A 21,034-nucleotide genomic window follows, 5' to 3' on the forward strand; every position below is an offset into this window, starting at 1 on the left:
GATGGCTGGTTTCTTGGGACACTTAAGATCCTAAGTCTGGGACTGCCAAGATGAGTTACGTTGACCCCACATTATCAAATAATAAAAATATAAACATTTATGGCTAAGAAGCCTAGGCAAATAAGACTTCACAAATGGACCTCTGTAATCACTAATTCACACTAGTGAGAAAGAATCCCAAAGGTTTTTTTCTTTTTCAACCTTTCAACGCTTATTTTCCAGGACTAAACAACGGTCCAACAGCACTGAAGTGGCATTACACTTTACTCGTTTATGTGTGGATCTCCCTCACTAGATTGGTGCATCTCAAAGGCTGCCTATGTCTTCTTCATTGAAATATTTGTTGAGTGCCTAGTATGTGGCAGCTACTGTGGCAGGTGCTTAAAAAACAATATAAACAAGACAGACATGATCCTTGGTCTCAGGGAGTTGGGCAATAAATAGACAAACAATATATGCTTTTAAATTGAGAAAAATACTAGGAAGAAATCAATAGAATAAGAGAATGTAAGTCAAGATGTAGAATTGGATGTTTAGTTATAGTGACTAGAGAAGGCATATCTAAAAAGGAAACATTTAAGCTGAGACTTGAGAGCTGGGACAGGGGCATTCCAGTCATTGGGAATCCCCTAAGGCAAGAGATAGTTAAACAATTTAGAGACTGAATGAAATAAGCCCAAGGCTGGCTGGAGGGCAGGAGTAAGGGTAAAGTTGGAGGAAAAGGCAGGGCAAGATGATCTAGGGCCTCACAGGCCATGACAAAGAATTTGGATTTTATTGTTTTTACAAAGGAAAGCAATTGAGTATTAAGCAGAAAACAGGTAAGATTTTATTTATGCCTTAAAATTGTGATAAATCATATTCTGTGAAGAATACAGAGGTCAAGAGACAAAGCAAGGAGACCAGTAAGGGCTACTGCAAGAGTTCAGGCAAGAGATGATGGCAGCTTGGAGTAGAGGCTGGTAGATGGAGATAGTGAGCAGTGCGCAGGTTTCAGAGAGATTTAGGAAGTAAAACTGATCTTTGAAAAAGGAGCAAAGAAAATTCAAAGGAGAAAGGACAGTCTTTTCAACAAATGGTGTTAGAGAACAACTGGACATCCACATGCAAAAAAAAGAAAAAACATTGACCTTATACCTTTCAAAAAAGTTAACTCAAAATGGATCATAGACCTAAATGTAAACTGTAATTTTACAGTTACTCACAACTGTAAAATTTCCAGACGATAACATATGAGGAAATCTGGGTGACCATGGATTTGGCAATGGATTTAGATACAGCACCAAAATCATGATCCATTAAAGAAAAAATTGATGAAGTAGACTTCATTAAAATTTAAAACTTCTGCTCTGCAACAGACACTGTTAAAAGGAGGAAGATAAGCCACGGACTAGGAGAAAATATTTGCAAAACACTTATCTGCTAAAGGACCTGGTATACAAAATATCCAAGAACTCTCAAAACTCAACAATAAGAAAACGAACAACTGATTTAAAAAATGGGCAAAAAATCTGAACAGACATCTTGCCAAAGATGATATATGGATGGAAAATAAGCATATGAAGATGCTCAATATCATGTCATTAGGGAAATGCAAATTAAAACAATGAGATACCACCATACACCTATTAGAGTGGCTACAATCCCAAACACTGACAACACCAAATGCTGGTGAGGGTGTAGAGCAACAGGAACTCTCATTCACCACTGGTAGAATGTAAAATGATACTGCCACTTTGGAAGACAGCTTGGTGGTTTCTTGCAAAGCTAGGCATAGGCTTACCGTAAGATCCAGCAATCGCACTACTAAGTATTTTTCCAAATGAGTTGAAAACTGATGTCCACAAAATCCTACACACAAATGTTTACAGCAGCTTTATCCCTAAGTGCCAAAAACTGGAAGCAATCAAGACATTCTTCAAAGATGAATGAATAAACAAACTGTGGTTGATCTATACAGTGATAAAATGAGCTATCAAGCCACAAAAAGACAAGGAAGAAACTTAACTGCATATTGCCAAGTGAAATAAGCCTGCAGAAAAGGCTACATACTGTGTGATTCCAATTATATGACATTCTGGGAAAGGCAAAGTTAAAAAGACAGTAAAAAAAGATCAGTGGTTGCCAGGAATTGGGAATGATGAAGGATGAACAGGTGGAGCAGTGGATTTTTAAGGGCAGTCAAAACTTTTCTGTAAGATACCATAATGGTGGATATATGACATTATGCACTTAGCAAAATCCATACAACTGTATGAACCCTAATGTAAACTATGGACTTGAAAGTATCAAAATTGGTTCAACTGTAACAAATGTACTAAACTAAGGTACTATGTTAGTAGACGAAATGAGGGAGGGGGAATTAATTGGAAACTTTCTGCACTTTCTGTTCAATTTTTCTGTAAACCTAAAACTGCTGTAAAAAAATTAAAGTAAAAATAATCCAAAAACAAACACTTGGACTAATGAATAACAAACAGACTGTATATGGGAGGTGAGGAAGAGACTGCTCCATGGTTTTTGACATAATGAGATGAACAGTGGTGCTGCACTGAGATGAGGAAGACAAAGAGAAAAATAGTTCAGGGTTGGACATGTTCATTTTTTAAATTATCCTAGTGGATATCAAGACTGGAGCTTTGAGAGGTGGCTGGGAGGGAGATAAAAATTTGGGGAGTTAACAAAAGTATTAAGCCATGGGAACGGACCAGTTCATCTAAGTGTAAAGGGAAAAGAGGATAGGTAAAAAGTTCAAGGATTGAGCATTTAACTACATTCCATAGTTGGATGAAAAGAGAAAGACCAGCAACAGCAACTACTAAGCAAAGGCTAGAAGGAAAACCAGAAGGACATACTGTTATGGAAGTCAAGAAAAGGACGTTCCAGAAGGTAGGAGTGTTCAACTACACTGAATTCTGCTAAAAGGTCAAGTAAGGAGGGACAGGTGTCTAGTGGATTTGGCAAGAGGGAGCACCTGGGTGCCTTTGACAAAAGCAGTCACAGTGGTATTAGAAGCAAAAGCCTGATTGGAATAGATTGAAAAGTAAATAAAATTTGAGAAAGTAACAATATGAATAGACAATTCTTGATGATAAAAGTGAGCAGAGATTGCAGTAGAAGTTAGATGGTGGGGAAAGGGTCAAGGTGGTTTCCTTTTCTTAAGATGATATATGACAGCATAATTAGATGCTGGTGCAAATGAGCCAGTAGACAGGAAGATTTCTTCATAAAAAGAGAAAATACTAAAGCCCAAGTCCTTGTCAAGATACAAGAGAGAGATCCAGGCTCTAAAGGACAATGAAAAAAAGCCTTTGAAAAGAGGGGTACAGAGAAATAAGCATCTTAATATATCCAGTGCTTGAGAGATGAAATTTAGTAGATGAATGCTCAGTAAGATTAAATGAATCAAATTGACTAACTGTAATGGTTTAGACAGCTCCTAGTAAAGCACCATTACTTTTAAGTGTTAGGACTCAAACTAAATTGAAGGTCAATTCAAATATTTAAAAATGCATACTGACTTCCAGTTTCCGGTCCAACAAGTCAAGTCGTCACTTTGGTGCACACAAGAAAAAAGCTGAACTGAAAATCAACAACTCCTCTTAGCTCCAAAGAATTGAGGTTACAGGACAAACTTCCACCCCAAAAACTGAAGAACCAGGCATATACAGAAAACTGCAGCTTACCAGAAGCAGAAACCACCACTGGAGCCAGAAAAAGGTAGAAAAACTTAACGCAAACTGATTAACTGCTAGACTGAGAGTGCATCAACTTGAAAGATTAAAAACTCCTGGGAAACCAACCTCATGGGGCCTCCCACACCGTCATGAGTTTTATCTCCAGAAGCCCCATTAGGTTCTCAGGGCAAAGAACAGAGAATAATCCCCTCTGCTTCTGGAAACAGGAGAGGTAAAGCAACCATTTTGAAATGAGCCCAAAGCATGTGGTTCCCCTTAACAAAGGACTGCCCTCAAGGAAAACTATTTTACCAGAGGCTAACCAACATGGATTGCACCAAATCCTAACCAAATGGGAAAAGGGAAATATCCAAATCAGGCCCTCTCTATCCTTCCTGTGCCATCCGGGGGGGCCGGGGGGGTTGGCAGTTGGCAAGGGGCACTTGTGAAGGTGAAAGCCCACAGTAGGATCTACTAAAAGACTGAGACCTAATGATAGGACCACAAAACACTTCCCCTCCCCGACACCTTAGCACATCAACAGGGAATTGTAACTGAAAGAATGGCAAGGCTCAGATTCTATTTATAAAGGAGTCTCTAAGGAATCCCAAAGATGAGAGAGTAAACCAAAAAAGGACACTAGGGAAACTTTTGGCCTCCAACACACACACCTACAACAAACAGTAAACAGACTAACAACTAGCCAGATCAACATAAAACCTCACACTAGAGGCCTATTTGCATAAGTCCTTTTTACCCAATACATCATATCTAGCGTTCAACAAAAAATTACAAGGCATGCTAAAAGGCAAAAAACACAATCTAAAGATACAAAGCAAGTGTCAGAACCAAATTCAGATATGACAGACATTTTAGAATTAATAGACCAACAATTTCAAATAACTACTAATATGCTAAAAGCTCTAATGGAAAAAGTGGTAATATACAAGAACAGATGGGTAACATAAGCAAATAGAAGAAAATGCTAAGAAAGAATCAAAAGGAAATACTAGAAGTCAAAAACACAGTAACAGAAATGAAGAATGCATTTCATGAGTAGACTGGACATAGTCTAAGAAAGAATCAGTGTGCTAAAAGATACCTCAATAGAAGTTTCCTAAACCGAAAAGACGGGGGAAAAAAACAGAATATCCAAAAACTGTGAGACAATTTAAAAAGAAATAACATACAGATTATAGAAACACCAGAAAGAAAAGAGAGAAAGGAAGAGAAGAAATATTTAAGAAATAATGGCTGAGAATTTTCCAAAATTTATAACAGACACCAAACTACAGATCCAGGACGCTCAGAGAACATGAAGTAGGATAAATACCAAAATATATACACTTTGTTGTTAGTGTCATTGAGTCAATTCTGACTCCTAGTGACCCTGTGTACAAGGTCTTTCTGCACCATCTTCTCACCTCCTGGTGCTATATCAGACAATGCCCCACTGCTATTGATAGGGTTTTCATGTCCAATTTTTTCAGAAGTGGGTGGCTAGGTCCTTCTTCAACTACTCTCTCTTAGTTTGGAAGCTCTGCTGAAACGGATCCACCATGGATGACCCTGCTGGTATTTGAAATACCAGTGGCTCAGTTTTCAGCATCACAGCAACATGCAGCCACCACAGTATGACAACTGACAGATGGGTGGTGTGGTTCCCTGACCAGGAAATGAATCCCGGCTGCAACAGCAAGAGTGCCAAATCTTGACCACCAGACCATAAGGGCTGGCTATTATCTACACATAGGCATATCATATTCGAACTGCACAAAATCAAAGACAAATAAAAAATCCTGAAAGAAGCCAGGAGTAGGAGTAGGGGACAGGAAACCTTACCTATAGATGAAAAAGGATAAAAATTACATCAGACATTTCCTCAAAAACCATGCAAGCAAGAAGAAAGTGGAGTGAAATATTTAAAGCATTGAAAGAATAAAAAAAAAAAAACCACTATCACTCTAGAATTTTGTATCCAGCAAAATTAACCTTCAAAAGTGAACGAGGAAAAAAAAACTTTCTCAACAAAAAGGGAGGGAATTTGTCACAGAAGACCTGCCTTGAAAGAAATGCTAAAAGAAGTTCCCCAGAGAACAGGAAGAATATACAGGTCATGGGACTACATAATTTTCTTCTGGAATAGCATTAGACAAGAAATAAAAGAAGGCAAAACAAAATCTCTTATTTTTAAAATTCTAAATTGATCTAACACACAGTTTGTTCAAAAGACAGCAACAATATATTGGATGATTACAGCTTATGGAAAAATGAAATAAAGAACAGCAATGTTATAAGTGATGGGAAGGAGGAAGTGGAAATACTCTGTTATAAGGTACCTGCACTGCCCATGAAGCAATACAGTGTTATCTGAAGGTGGATTAGTTGTAAACGTATACTGCAAACTCTAGAGCAACAACTGAAAAACATTTTGGAATTGTAATAATTCAGTATATATCAGTATAACTGATATACTAAGAGGAGAGAAAATGGAAGTATATAAAATACTCAGTATCAGAGAAGACAGAAAAAGAGTGGAAGGCAAAATAAATTTTAAAAGAACAGCAGCAATGAAAAGTTACAAGCAAGACAGATATTATTCCAACTATATCAACATTTGCTTTAAATGTAAATGTTTAAAATATATCAATTAAAAGACAGAGACTATCACAATGAATAAAAAAACAAGAACCAACCAAATGTTGTCTATAAGAAACCCACTTTAAAGATACAGGTAGATTAAAAGTAAAGGGATGGAAAAAGATTTACCATGATAACACTAATCAAAAGAAAGCTAGAATAGCTACATTAATTTCAGAAAAAGTAGACTTCAGAACAAGGAAATGTTATCAGGGATAAAGAGGGGCATTACATAATGATGAAGCAGTCAATTCTCTATGAACACCTAACAATCCTTAATATGTTATCTGCCTAACAACAGAGCATCAAAGTATATGAGGCAAAAACTGATAGAACTGAAATGAGAAACTGATGAATCTACTATTATACTTAAAAGACTTGAACACCACTCTGTCAGTAACTGACAGATCCAGCAGGTAGAAAATCAGTAAAGACAGCTGAACTGAACATCACTATCAATCAACTGGATCTAACTGACAGCCAAAGAATACTTCATTCAACAACAGCAAATATACCTTCTCAAGTTCACATGGAACATCCACCAAGATTAAAGGCATAAAAAACACCACAAAAAAACTTAGAGGAATAGAAATCATACTAAGTATGCTCTCAGACCACAATGGAATTAAACTAAAAATCAATAACAGATACCAAATATTTACAGATAGATGGGAAACCCCAAAATACTTGGAGATTAAACAACGCACTTCTAAAATAACACACTTCTAAATAACACATTAGTAGGGGGAAAAAAGTCTCAAGAGAAATTAATAAAAATTTCAAACTAAAAGAAAATGAAAATACAACTTATCAAAATTCTAGGATGCAGCAAAAACAGTGCTTAGAACGAAGAGTAATACAAATATATAAATATAAAATACAAGGCAAACAGAAGAAAAATAAAAATTAGAGCAGAAATTAATGAAACTGAAAACAGTAAAATAGAGAAAAATCAACAAAACCAAAATCCAGTTATTTTATCAATAAAATTGACAAATCTCTAGCCTGGCTAACAAATAAAAGGAAAGATGACACAAACAACTAATATCACAAATGAAAGAGGGGCCATCATTACTGATCTCATGGGCATTAAAAGGTTAATAAGGAACATTATGAAGAACTGTATCCCCGCAAATTTGATAACTTAGATGAAATGGACCAATTCCTTAAGAGAGATAATCTACCAAAACTTACACAAGAAGAAACAAACTAAATAGACTTTTACCTATCTTTTATCTATTCCCAAACCCAGATGGTTTCCCTGGTGAATTCTACCAAATATTTAATGAAATGATACCAATTCTCTACAATCTCTTTCAGAAAGAAACAGAGGGAACAATTACTAACTCATTCTATGAGGCCAACCCAGTATCAAAAATCAAACAAAAAGACATTAAAAGAAAGGAAAATTACAAACCAATATCTCTCATTAACATTGATACAAAAATCCGTGACAGAATATTAACAAATTGAATCCAATAATGTGTAAAAAGAATTATACACCATGTCCAAGTTCAATTTATTCCATGTATCAAAGGCTGATTCCATATTCAAAAATCAATTCAAGTAATCCATCATATCAACAGGCTAAAGAAAAATCATGATCCTATCAACAGATAGAAAAAAAGCACTTGACAAAAGCCAACATCAACACAATTAAAAAAAACTCTGAGGAAACTAGAACTAGAGGGGAACTTCCTTAACGTGATAAAGAATATCTAGAAAAAACCTATAGCTAACATCATATTGATTAGTGAGAAACTAGATGTTTTCCACCTAATATCTGGAACAAGAGAAGCATGTCCCCTCTCACCGTTCCTATTTCAACACTGTACTGTGAAGCTCTAGCTAATGCAATAAGCAAAGAAAATAAAAAGATATATAGATTGAGAAGGAAAAAATAAAACTTTGTTTGCAAATGACATGATGTGTATGCTTAGAATCCCTAATAAGCAAGAAAACTCCTGCAACTAATAAGCAACTATAGCAAGGTTGTGAGATACAGGTAGTCAATTGTTTTCCTATATGCCAACAAGGAACAACTGGAATTTGGAACTAAAAACACATCATTTGGGGCCGGCCCCGTGGCATAGCGGTTAAGTGCGTGCGCTCCGCTGCTGGCAGCCCGGGTTCAGATCCCGGGCACACATCGATGCACCGCTTGTCAGGCCATGCTGTGGCAGCATCCCACATAAAGTGGAGGAAGACGGGTACAGATGTTAGCTCAGGGCCAGTCTTCCTCAGCAAAAAGAGGAAGATTGGCATGGATATTAGCGCAGGGCTGACCTTCCTCACAAAAAAAAAAAAAAAAAAAAAAAAATCATCTGCATTACCACCAAAAAAAAACAAATACTTAGGCATAAATCTAACAAAATACGTACAAGATCTAAATGAGGAAAAAACAACAAAATGCTGATGAAAAATCAAAGATCTAAATAAATGGAGAGATAGTCCATGTTCATAGATAGAAAGACTAAATATTGTTGGATGTCAGTTCTTCCCAATTTGACCTTTAGATCCAATGCCATCTCAATCAAAATCCCAGAAAGTCATTCTGTGGATATAGAAAAACTCATTCTAAAGTCTATGTCAAAAGGAAAAAGACCCAGAATAGCCAGCACAATATTGAAGAAGAACAAGTTAGAGGACTTACACTATCCAACTTCAAGACTTACCAAAAAGCTGCAGTAGTCAAGACAGTGTGGTATTGGCAAAAGAATCAACAGAGCAATGGAACAGAATAAAAAGCCCAAAAATAGACCCATACAAATACAGTCAACTGATCTCTGAAAAAACAGCAAAGAAAATTCAAAGGAGAAAGGACAATCATTTCAACAAATGGTGTTAGAACTGGACAGCCACACACCAAGAAAAAAAAAAATTAATCTAAACATTGGCCTTACTCCTTTCACAAAAGTTAACTCAAAACAGATCATAGATCTAAATGTAAAACTCAAAACTATAAAACTTCCAGAAGATAACATAGGAGAAAATCTAAGTGACCACGGGTTTGGCAATGAGTTTTTAGATACAACACCAAAAGCATGATCCATTAAAGAAAAAATTGATGAAGTAGACTTCATTAAAATTTAAAACTTCTGCTCTGTAAAAGACACTTAACAGAACGAAGATAAGCCACAGACTAGGAAAAAGTATTTACTAAACACTTATCTGGTAAGGGACTAGCATCCAAAATACACAAAGAACTCTCAAAACTCAACAGTAAGAAAACTGATTTAAAAAATGCGCAAAAGATCTGAACAGACACCTCACCAAAGATGATATACAGATGGAAAATAAGCATATGAAAAGATGCTCAATGTCATATGTCATTAGGGAATTGTAAATTAAAACAAGGAGACACCACTATACCTATATACACCTATTAGAGTGGTTACAATCCAAAACATTGACACCACCAAATACTGGCAAGGATACAGAGTAACAGGAACTCTCATTCACTGCTGGTGGGAATGCAAAATGGTACTGCCACTTCGGAAGACAGTTTGGTGGTTTCTTACAAAGCCTACCATATAATCCAACAATCACACTACTTCGCATTTTTCCAAATGAGTTGAAAACTTACGTCCACACAAAAACCTGCATACAAATGTTTATAGCAGCTTTATTCATAAGCGCCAAAAATTGGAAGCAACCAAGATATCCTTCAAGGATGAAGGAATAAACAGACTGTTGTAGATCTAAACAATGCCATATTATTTAGTGATAAAAAGAAATAGGCTATCAACTCACAAAAAAACATTGTATATTGCTAAGTGAAGAGAGCCGTCTGAAAAGGCTACATATCCAACTATATGATATTTTCAAAAAGGCAAAACTATAGAAACACAAAAAGATCTGTGGTTGCCAGGGGTGGAGAGCGAGGGAAGAGATGAATAAGTGGAACACAAACCATTTGTAGGTTGGTGAAACTATTCTGTATGATACTGTAATTGCGATACCCAACAGTATGGATTTGGCAAAACCCATAGAACTGTATGACATAAAGAGTGAACCCTAACGTAAATTATGTACTTTAATTAATAATGATGTATTGAAATTAGCTCATTAACTGTAACAAATGTACCACACAAAACATGTTAACAGAGGAAACTAAGAGAGGTGAAACATGGTATATAGGTGGGAACTCTGTACTTTCTGGTCAATTTTTCTGTAAAACTAAAACTACTCTTTTTCAAAATTACTTTTTCAGTATTTTAAAAGAGTCAATTAAAAATGCATACTAAGTAAAATATCTCTTTTATCTACTTTAGACACTGAGGTTCTATATGAAATTTTCCTGAGAATATGCATTCTTTTTGGCAAAGATGTCTGGCAATCAATGGTGCGATAAAATTATTTAGATTTTGACAGATCTTTCAAATGCCATCTTTGTTGCTCACTGATTCTGTGTCCTTGGGCAGGTTTTATAACCTCTGAGCTTCAGTATCTTTATGCGTAAAATGACAAAATTATCTTTCTCACAGGTCAGCTGGATTAAATTACGTAAATATACATAAAGCACCTAGCGAAATGTGCACAGGGTAGGCATGTAAATATCTGTTCTTTTCTTTCTCCCTCATTTACCCTAAAATTCTAATTCAGGTAAGGTAGAATGCACCCTATCTCAAACCAGTGTTTCTCAAAGGTATTTATACCTTAAGAGGTACATATAACTATTAAATAAACAAGTTGTGTCTTCCTAGAGCTCAATTTAAAATTTGAGGGAAAAAAACTAAATATTTAACTGGTAATTTAAAATGCTGTTATACCAAAACAATGCTGTTATAGCAGAGTATTTGCACTATAGTTCAAGAGGCAACATAAGACTCTGCTTGCATTAGAACTTGGGCCACATCCTCAGACTTCCAGGGCTACTTCTTCACCATCTTCTGGTTTTTGGTATATATCCCAAATTTTTCCAATGAAGTACTGCCTTTCGTTTCTAATTATGTTACTAAACACAAATTCATTTTTTTCTCAATGTCAGTCACATGTCAACAGTTCAGCACCAATGGGCCTGGTTACCCTTAAATTCGCAAGGACAATCTGAAAAACAACATTTTACATTACACAAGTCATTTAATATGGAATTTATGGTTGAGTCAGAATTAAGCAAGCAAATAAAAAAGAAGTGAAAGGGGATTGTACTTGTTGGACTGATTTCTCAAGGTCTTACTATTACCCTGAGTCAACTTTTTTTCTTTTCCACTGAACTGTGCACATTCGTCCTTGCATAAACAAGACTTCTAGCCTAATTTTTAGAAACAAAATATTTTGCATATCACTCTATAACTTTTTTGCCCGAGAGAATCTCAACATGAATAAAATTAAGCACCTTACTGGATAACTATGTAAGGATAAATGAAGTGGCATGAGTATTCCAGAACCAAACACAGGCTGGGCACACCTCTACAGTCTCAGTTCAGTATCACATTATTAAGAAAAACAATGATAAACTGAGGCATGTTCAGAGAATATCTACAAAACCTTTATGGACTTCCCAACCATGCTACATGAGTAAGGGCAAGAAAATGGAGGTGCTTAATCTGTAGGGGAAAAAAAACAGGCTTGGAATTGATGGAGTATAACAGCCATCTTAAAATAACTGAAGGATGTCATATTTGAAGGGAATCAGACTTGCTCTGTTGTCCAGAACTAGAATCAGCATGAGGAGGCAATAAAGTACAGGTAAGTACAGATCTCCAAGCTTGCAGTCGAGAGACATGAGTCCCACAGACAGTTTGTTTACCAACTGTGTGATATTAGAACTATACGTGACATTCCTGGATATCATTTATCTTGTATTTAAAATCAGGGTGCTAAACTAGGTAATTTGTAAGGTAACTTTCAAATAAAAAACGACATGAAAGCAAATTCTGGATCAACTTCTTATCATTAGAGCATCCTGAACATGGAATCAGCTTCCTCATGAAGTAGTGAGTTCTATCACCAGTTCTCACCAACATTATCATTTGCTCCACATAAAGGCTGACGTGGAATAGATTGCAAACTATTTTAAGTAAAAGTCATATGTCCACGAGCTGGTGTTCTTATAAAAAGAAATAAGAGACAGAATGGAAGATTACTGTGTTTTCTATGTTGCCATTTATTGAGTAAATTATACTAGTAATTCAATTCTAGAAATAAAATCCTAAATCATTTTTCTAGCTCATCTGTATTGAATACTGCATTTTCCTTTGTTTCTAAATGTACTAAATATTATGCTAACACTTGACTCTTTTAACCTACTTAATATTCCTTAGAGAATAACAGTATAACTTTATTCTCTGAATGATTCTATATACTAGTCAGCAGTATTATTTCTTCATCCTTAATATAACAGATTCCCCTGAGTTACAGTCTAAGTGAATGTTTATAAAACTCGAATTAATTGCTCAAACCAAAATAAAAATTACTCAGTACAGCTGTTTTCTAAGTTCTAGGTATCGTTTAACAAAAATAGGCATTCACAGCAAAAATGAAGCCAGGCAATTATCTCATGGAATATGTACTCAACTTTCCATCAAAGCACGATATTTCAATAGTGGCTCAGGGCTTAAAAATACTAAATTAAATATGGATCATAAACATGAAAAGAGCAAGGGTGGGAGATGCCTTGGAATATAAGAGGTCAAGTACAATAAAGGTACAATGTTTGGATAAATATTTCTAAATGCACACAAAGTCATGCAAAAACAAACTTGTGGTTTATCTTTCTCTTCTCCGGGAGAGATTTTTAAGAAAAATTATTTTCCTAATTCTACAAACTGTCTGAAAATCCAAAGATATCTACTATAGTTCAATTTATCATCAGACATTACATTGACCACATTTTGAACATATTCCTACCTATGCCATACCTTACCTCTCGAGTAGAGATCCCTTTGATCAGAATTCCTGAAAATTCCGATGCATACTTCAAAATTCCCTAACATTTTTTACTGCAGTAATCTAATTACCTTAGATGTATATATTAGTGAAAAAAAACTTTAGAGCACCTATGTGCTTATTTTTGGAAACACAGATCTTTTCACATTTTAGGACTAAATTAATATGAAATCTTTTTTTTTTTTTGAGGAAGATCACCCCTGCGCTAATATCTGCCAATCCTCCTCTTTTTTTGCTGAGGAAGACTGGCCCTGGGCTAACATACGTGCCCATCTTCCTCCACTTTATATGGGACGCCACCACAGCATGGCCTGCCAAGCGGTGCGTCGGTGCGCGCCCAGGATCTGAACCGGCGAACCCCAGGCCGCCGCAGCAGAGCGTGCACGCTTAACCACTTGCGCCACCGGGCCGGCCCCAATATGAAATCTTCTTAATGGGGAATAAAAACACCTGAATAAAAAGCAAGAAGTTGCTTAGGATATTTAAGCACTGACATTTTGCTCAGTTGTTTCAGTATAGGAAAGTAAAATAAGATCTGTGCACATATTTATAAGCTATAAGGTCAGTACTTTGCAGTCACATTGCTTACGTAACATTTACTTTTTTAAACAGAAGCTACAAAGAAAAAAAACTGTTTCCTCACTAAAGAACAAACAAAACAAAATTTATACTATAGTTAATCCAATGAATGATGGGAAACAATAAGCTTATGTTCTTATACCTCAAAGATATAAAGGTAAGCCATGTTCAACATTCTTTAATATTTTTATTTTGAAGCTATTGATGGTGTAGGGAAGAGTCCATGTAATAAAAATTAAATTATTTAAAACTCTCATTTCACCATTATTTTTACAATTATGTTCGAAGTTTCCAGTGTAAGATTTTTATTTAACCCCCGGCACCCTACCCTTTTATACACATATAGTTAAGGTTTATAAATTTTCTGTATTCAAGCAAAATATAGCCTTCCATTGAAATATATATTGTCTGTAAACCTTTAACAGCTTTAATTCTAAAAACAAAATTTTATCCACAAAATCTCTACTCATCTTTTCTAAACTTACCCGACTAATATAGCCAAGAATTTTAGCTTCCTTTCCCACCCTCCAAATAGAGTAGCTCTTCTAAATTATAATTTCCTCAGAATATTAATTTCTTTGGGGAGCCAAATTACTTCATTTTAATCCATAAGTTGTCATTAATTCAACTTTTATTTCTTGCGTAGAACCCCATCATAATGTTTATTTTAATTCTGGAGTCCACTTCTTATCTAAGTTTCTTCAAATCAAACTGGAAATCCTCTTGCTTCTAGCAGACTCTGCATAGAAAAGGTAAATTATTTCAATGGCTTCAATTAAGTTTACGTAGCTATAAAGATAAGAATTGTTAAAACCAAATTTTATCCTTTTCCATGTTGTCTTTATTGATAAAGTTAAAAGCAAGAGACTCTTAAGTCAAGATTTCTCATTCTATAATTATTTGTTCAAGCAACTAAAATATAAAACATTTTTTTTCTTCTGTTAACAGCTCTAACGAATTGGGTAGTTTTCCAATCAGCCATTATTTTCAAATGTTCTTTTTCTGGGTAGAGGAACTGTCTTTTCTATACTATTTTGTAAGGGGTTATATTTTGATCAATCTCTCTTTAAAAGATTTGACCATATTACTCCTGATATTTACAACATTAACTCAAGAGTTTTAATGCTTTGCAAAACTGACATACAAAAACTCTAAAAAAAATCCAATTCTGGAAACAAAGCTAAGATGAAGCTAATTAGGAAAATGCAAAAATAGACTAAATAGATCACCTACTTCATAACATTTGGTACTGGATGACCCAAGGAAGAATCATTTTAATTTAACAGTTTAAAAAATTTTTTCTCAAAAAATATTAACATATATAAGGATAGAATATATATTCAGAAATACTTAGAGAAAGACACAAAATTAAATACACTTAAAAATACTGTTGTAGTTTTCATTTTCTACTCCTGAAACAAAAATAAGCCATTTATCAGTAAGTGCATTTTTTCATGGAGAAAATATTTATTAGTTTTCAAATGATCACATATTACAAATATTACATAGTCATTCTAGAAAAAAAATTAGCTTATATTAATATTCATAAAATAAACACTGGAAAATACGATTGCATATTGTGACACGAAATATAAAAAAATCTGAAAGGAAAATGTATCAAAATAAAAGTTTAAACAAATCAGTTCACATTAATATACAAAAAGTTTCACTTTTAAATAGTTTTTAGTGGCATGAGGTGAATAGAAATGCACTTACATTTCTTTTCCACACTTTAAGGAACAGAGCTAAAATTTAATCAAAGCATGAGATTAAGAGATTAAATCACTTCCATCTTCAAAGCTGAAACAAAAGGCTAATAATTTCGCAGGCCATAAACTGGTTTGTACTGTAGTTCAAAGAGTTCAACTAACTTAATTTCCAAGCAAATTTCACTTTCAGTTCCCCCGAGTTCTTTCTAAAATGTTGAGTAGTTATGTTTTAATTTATATGTGTTGTAAAAACTGTCATTAACATTTAACAAAAACAAATCAAGCATAAAAAGCTGTAATCATTTATGGGAATGCAGAGCTCTCTAGGGAAATTTTAATTCAAATTGATCTTTTAAACTTACTTTTAAGTATTATACATACAAAAATGTATTTATAATTAATGAGGAAAAAACAGTTCTCATACATAGCCAAGAAAGATTAAAGGCCAGGTTATAACTTAGCAAACATGGTTTCTAAAACCCTTAAGATCCCTAAAACATTTTAGATGCTTTCATATTAATAACTGTAGAATTTTTATTCTTAAAATTTATACCAAATAAAACTGGCAGCAGCGGGTAACTTGTAAAAACTTCTGTAATAGCTTTTGACTGACCGGTTAATAGATAGCAAAGAGAGAAACAGAACCATTTTGATAACTTAATTGCATCAATTATTTGATAGTCTGGATAACTATTTTGCAACACTTATTCACACGTAGAGGCTTCTTCTAATACTAATAATTGCCTTTGCTCTCTAAAATACCCATTTCAGTATCATTCAAACTTTAGTATGCCTTCAGCGCAGAACAATACCTCAAGCTTAACAGGTATTTACTACTTTAGAAGACCAACCAAGCTACTGTGATCTCAAAAGATGTCTCTTCTACTTCTCTACTGGAATCTTGTTGATTTGACAACTACAAATAAGGCTTAAGACCAGAAAAGGCTAAGCTAAAAGAGTGTATCATAATATTAAAAGTAATTTGGGAATAATTAAGAAGTTCACTCTTTATTTAGCAGTTCCTTTCAGTGTCAGGCAACAAAAAACAGTTTCATTAAGATTTCTGGATCTCCCATACTACTAAAAAAAAAACGTTCGCCTGCTTCATTAAGGTGATTTTCAATCCCACAAATCTTTTAAGTCAAACAGATACAGAGAGCTGCTTTTAAAATAAAGGAATCTCTCATGCTTCCTCTATTTCAATCTTCTGAATAAAAAGGAATATTTTCATGACCATGTAAAATTCCAATCTGAAAAAATTATTTCATTATTTGAGCCTTTCCATTTCCAGACCAAGAGTACACCAGAGTAAATCTTAAAGTTTACAAATGACAAGATCAGGTGGCTCTCTCATCCTTGTGTCTTCTAGATACATTGCATGGCTCCGTTCACCACTGCCTTCCAAATTGCAGGTGCTGCATGTGTGACAGATATCATCCATGAAGGCTCTGCTAGAAGAGTTCCTTTTGCTGAAGTATGATGTTTACCAGTTGAAAGAAATCTGGGCAATTAGAGAACAAATAAACCGGTCTCCCATTATCAAGATACCTGGAGTCACAGAGGGAATCCACCAAGGAAAAATGAAAACTTGCCAAAAGCACCAAGTTCACGTTCTACCCACTGTAGATGATAAGAACTTCCTGGAATCAAATCCTACCCTTGGCATCAAAGAAACTAAGAGAAAACCATCTTAATGCCATGGGAAACATCTAGGACAAGGCTATTTTGCCACAAATAATATTATTCCTGGGGACTGGAAAACTACTTGTGAGTATATTTAACATAGCTTTCAGGGATATTATATCCTAAAACTTATATTCATTCATATTTATCTCATTAAAGAATGAAGCCTAGATTTGACAGTAAAACCATAATGGTATTATCATTGCATCTTCTAAAAGATCTAGTTAATATGAAGTCCTAAAGTTGAGGTAGAAAAAAGACCAAAAAGTTCTCACTAACAGGGTAAGATAATACCTGGACATCAGACTGTGTAATTTAGGAGAATTCAGATGTCCAGCTTGCCCAAAGATGAAATACAGAAACTTCTTACTTACTGGAATATAAAAGAGCACTTAGAAGTCCACTAATACCATTAAAGGCTAAAATGGGCAAATATTCCCTTTGTAAAATTCCTGTGGACTACACAGGCATTCACCAAATCAAGTGCCCCAAATCATCCACTGCTTTAATTATCTGGAGAGAAAATTAAATAAATTCTTGGTCTCTTTTTTGAATGGGCACTAGTCAGCATTCCTAGAAAAACAAACAGACTGCAGCCCCACTTGGTTCTTATACGAACCCAAGGAGTTTACCAGTAGAATTAAATGGGCAATGGAAGGACACTCCAATCTATAAATAAACCCAAGTAAATAATGGAAAGCACCCACTTGTTTATTATCCTTTCCCACTCTCTCCAGAAGCTGGATATTCTGCCTCCAAGGGTTCAGTGGAGAAAGTGGACCCCTGACGTCAAAAGCTCTCCGTGGTCTTGGCTGTATCTGTGGTTCTAGGATCACTCCTTGCACCTCTGGTAGGAGAGAAGCACTGAAATAGAGAGCTGAATATAGATTTAAGAAAAAATTCTTATTAAGAAATTACATTCTCCAGTCATTTGAGTTTGTAATGACTTATCCTCAGGATAAAAAGGAGCTACCTCTGGGCATGCTTTCTTAATTTGAATTTTGGAAGTCAGTCACCACAAATGATTAATTCCTCAGTAACTATTAAGAAGGGACCTATCTTGGTCTAAGCTATAACACACTCTGTGACAAACCACTCAACTTCAAGTGGAAGACCAAATCGAAAAATGACAAATTATGACTGGAAACAAGATCACAGTTGTCTTAAAGGGACAGGGAAAGGCACTCAACCTCAGGTATATCAAAGCAGGAGTCCCAGTTAATTCTTCTGTCAAAGAGAAGATAGACTGAACAGTAGAAACAGAATCAAGCATATTAACAGGTATACTAATACTACTAAACCTTGGGAATTGTCTAAGAAGCTGAATTTGTTCTCAGTTTTTAAATCTTCCATAATTTAAAGAATTAATCAGACTACAGTCCCATATTATATCAATACAAAGCTAAACCTGAATTTTATCAAGTTATGGCTACTGTCACTGAAAAAGATCTATTCTTTAAGCACTCATATTTAAAAGTGGGAGGGCAGAACAGTGGACACAGGCAATATAGACTAAAAGTCTTTTTAAAATGTATGATCATTTGGTTGGGGGTCAAGAAGGACTAGGAAATAATCATTAACAGCTACAATGCAGAAATTAAAGCAGTAAGATATACCCAAATAACAGATGATGATAAAGATACTGGAAAACAGTTTGCTTTATTATAGGAATAAGGTAAATAAGAGAAGGAAGTTCAAAGCATATAGCATCTGATCAAGGAAAAGCCGAAATGAGAATAAGATAGGCAGATATGTATTTAAAGTTACAGGGACTGCAGGATAAATTTTAACAGTGAAAAAAAGATCAATTATATTTTGTGGTAGAGAGTGATACATCCCTATTAAATTTCAGATCTTATTCTAAACAGAAAGGTGTTGCACATTCCTGCTATATGGAACAGAGTCACACTATCCTATTCCAGGGACATGTTATATTTTGGGGTAAATTAAGGAAAAAACAATGCTATCAAGTAATCTCTCTCTCACACCAACTGATTATCACAGGGTTCCTTACCTGTTAGTGGAACGAGGATTGTGCTCTCTTGTTCTCTATCAATCAACCAACAAAGGTTATATTCTCAGCACTAAGAAGGTAGCAACCAACCAAAGTTAGTTTTTTATGCCTTCACTTCCTCCTGGCTCTGCCGGCCAGTTTGGAAATATACCAATAGCTGAAAAGGAATGGTTATTCCATTACCTAACAACATTTAGACTAAATTTTTGTACAAGCCTAAAGATGAAAGAACAAGCTAACCCTTCTGCTTCTAGGAATATATTCAATTCTGTACAAGTGAGAAAAGAAAACAGTTTGAAGAAAAGAAAACCTATGATTTTAACCATCAAAGCTGCAATTTCCAAAAATTAAAGAAAGAAAGAAATGAAAAAAGAAATCTGAAAGAAGTCAAGGGGGTGAAAATGCCATCCAGCAAGAGGTATCAAATAAACAACTACATAAGGACTTTATGAGCCTACATGGCAGCTACTTTTTCATTTTAAGGTTCCAATAGATTTTAAGTGCTCAAGTCTTTTAGTTTTGAAGAGACAATATTTTTTGAGCAATAGCTTAAAACAGTATTTTACAGTAAAATCATATTGAGGCGGTATATGAGGGATAACGAGAGGAAAGGAGCAGAAATTAGAAAAAGATCTGAATACTGCATATCTCAAGAAATGCAATCTAATTAGGTATTTTCAAGAGTCCAAACATCTCAAACAGATTAACAAAGTTTTCCACAGCTGGAGTCCTTAAGGGGTAGCACTTCAACAGATGAGAAAGGCTTAAACTGAACACATCCGAGCTATCTTATTTATGTTTTCAGTGTACCTATACAGTACAAAGAGGTGCTATAAAAGTGCTTTTAAAATTATTAAACGATCATCCTCTAGTCTTTTCTAATCAATTTCCTTGACAAATAATTCTTTTTCATGCCTAATAATATTTCAATATAAACCACGAAAAATTAAAGATTTCCAAATTAATAAGATCTAAGTAAAACTTAACTACTTTCATTAAGATATAGTTAAAAAATGTATTCAGAAACTACAAACATGATATGATTTTCCAAATTTTCCAGTTTTTCTTCATTTCTTGAATACTAATCAGTAGTAACAAAATATCTGATTGAAAATACAGGCAAAAAGGGAGCATTCCATTTTGGAACAGGAAATACACCTGGCAGTTTTATTTTTAAGCTTACAGGCCCCACTTCACTTTGAATAATGAAAAACAACTTCCAAGAAATCATATCTTGCTCAGATTAATATTGGGCTAAGTTTACCATTTCTCCTTCAGTAGAAGCTCCAAACCCTTTATTTACCACACCACACAGAATATATAAATTAAAAATACAACAAACTTAGATTAAAAAAAACAAATGTCCTTAGGTTAGGTTACAGGGCAAGTTAAATAACGAGAATTGGCTGGAGAAGTAGATCCTCTTATAAACTTCTCCCAAGTCAGATTACTTCCAGGATATAACTTCTTTACTTGGCCTGAAGTACCAAAACTTGTGGATTCAACATCTTCATACTCAAAAATGAACAAACAAACAGATTTCCCTAAATAGAAATTATTTTGAATCATTGAGGAGAGCTGGTATCTCTCTCGCTTCAGGAGTAAATAATTTATGAAGACTATGGATTTGATAATGTATCATTTATATAGAAAAATGTAAAAGCACTTTCAAAATGAGATCATTATTCAAACAAGAAAGAGCAATCTGTTTGAGCCTACTATTGATGCAGACTCATAAGAATGACACAGTAGGACCTTACCTAATTCTATTTTAATAGACAGCATTTTTCCATGTGATATTTCAAGAGAGGGAAAAATAGTAAGTAGTCAGTCCACTGCAG

General features: G+C 34.7%; 1 protein-coding gene across 9 annotated transcripts in view; it reads right to left on the reverse strand.

Annotated features, from left to right (window-relative positions):
* TSC22D1 (TSC22 domain family member 1) overlaps positions 1 to 21,034 on the reverse strand; it is a 135,721-nt gene that overhangs the window by 83,921 nt on the left and 30,766 nt on the right. Inside the window, exons 3-4 of one of the 9 annotated variants that reach the window (XR_015553415.1) lie at positions 17,887 to 18,056; positions 15,231 to 16,997 (exon numbers count right to left, since the gene is read on the reverse strand). The exons of 4 other annotated variants lie outside the window; for them this stretch is intronic. Coding sequence is in view for 4 of the 5 variants with exons in the window: in XM_087436037.1 (XP_087292163.1) it covers positions 17,740 to 18,043 (304 nt within the window). In the remaining variant the exon portion in view is untranslated. Of the gene's footprint in view, positions 1 to 15,230; positions 18,057 to 19,193; positions 19,264 to 21,034 lie in introns of those variants that run through there. 4 more of the 9 variants (XM_087436038.1, XM_087436039.1, XM_087436040.1 and 1 more) reach the window with 4 other exon arrangements.

The sequence above is a fragment of the Ceratotherium simum genome, chromosome 10 (genome assembly GCF_057802395.1).
Source record: "Ceratotherium simum simum isolate JZ-2026a chromosome 10, ASM5780239v1, whole genome shotgun sequence".
Classification (NCBI taxonomy): domain Eukaryota; kingdom Metazoa; phylum Chordata; class Mammalia; order Perissodactyla; family Rhinocerotidae; genus Ceratotherium; species Ceratotherium simum.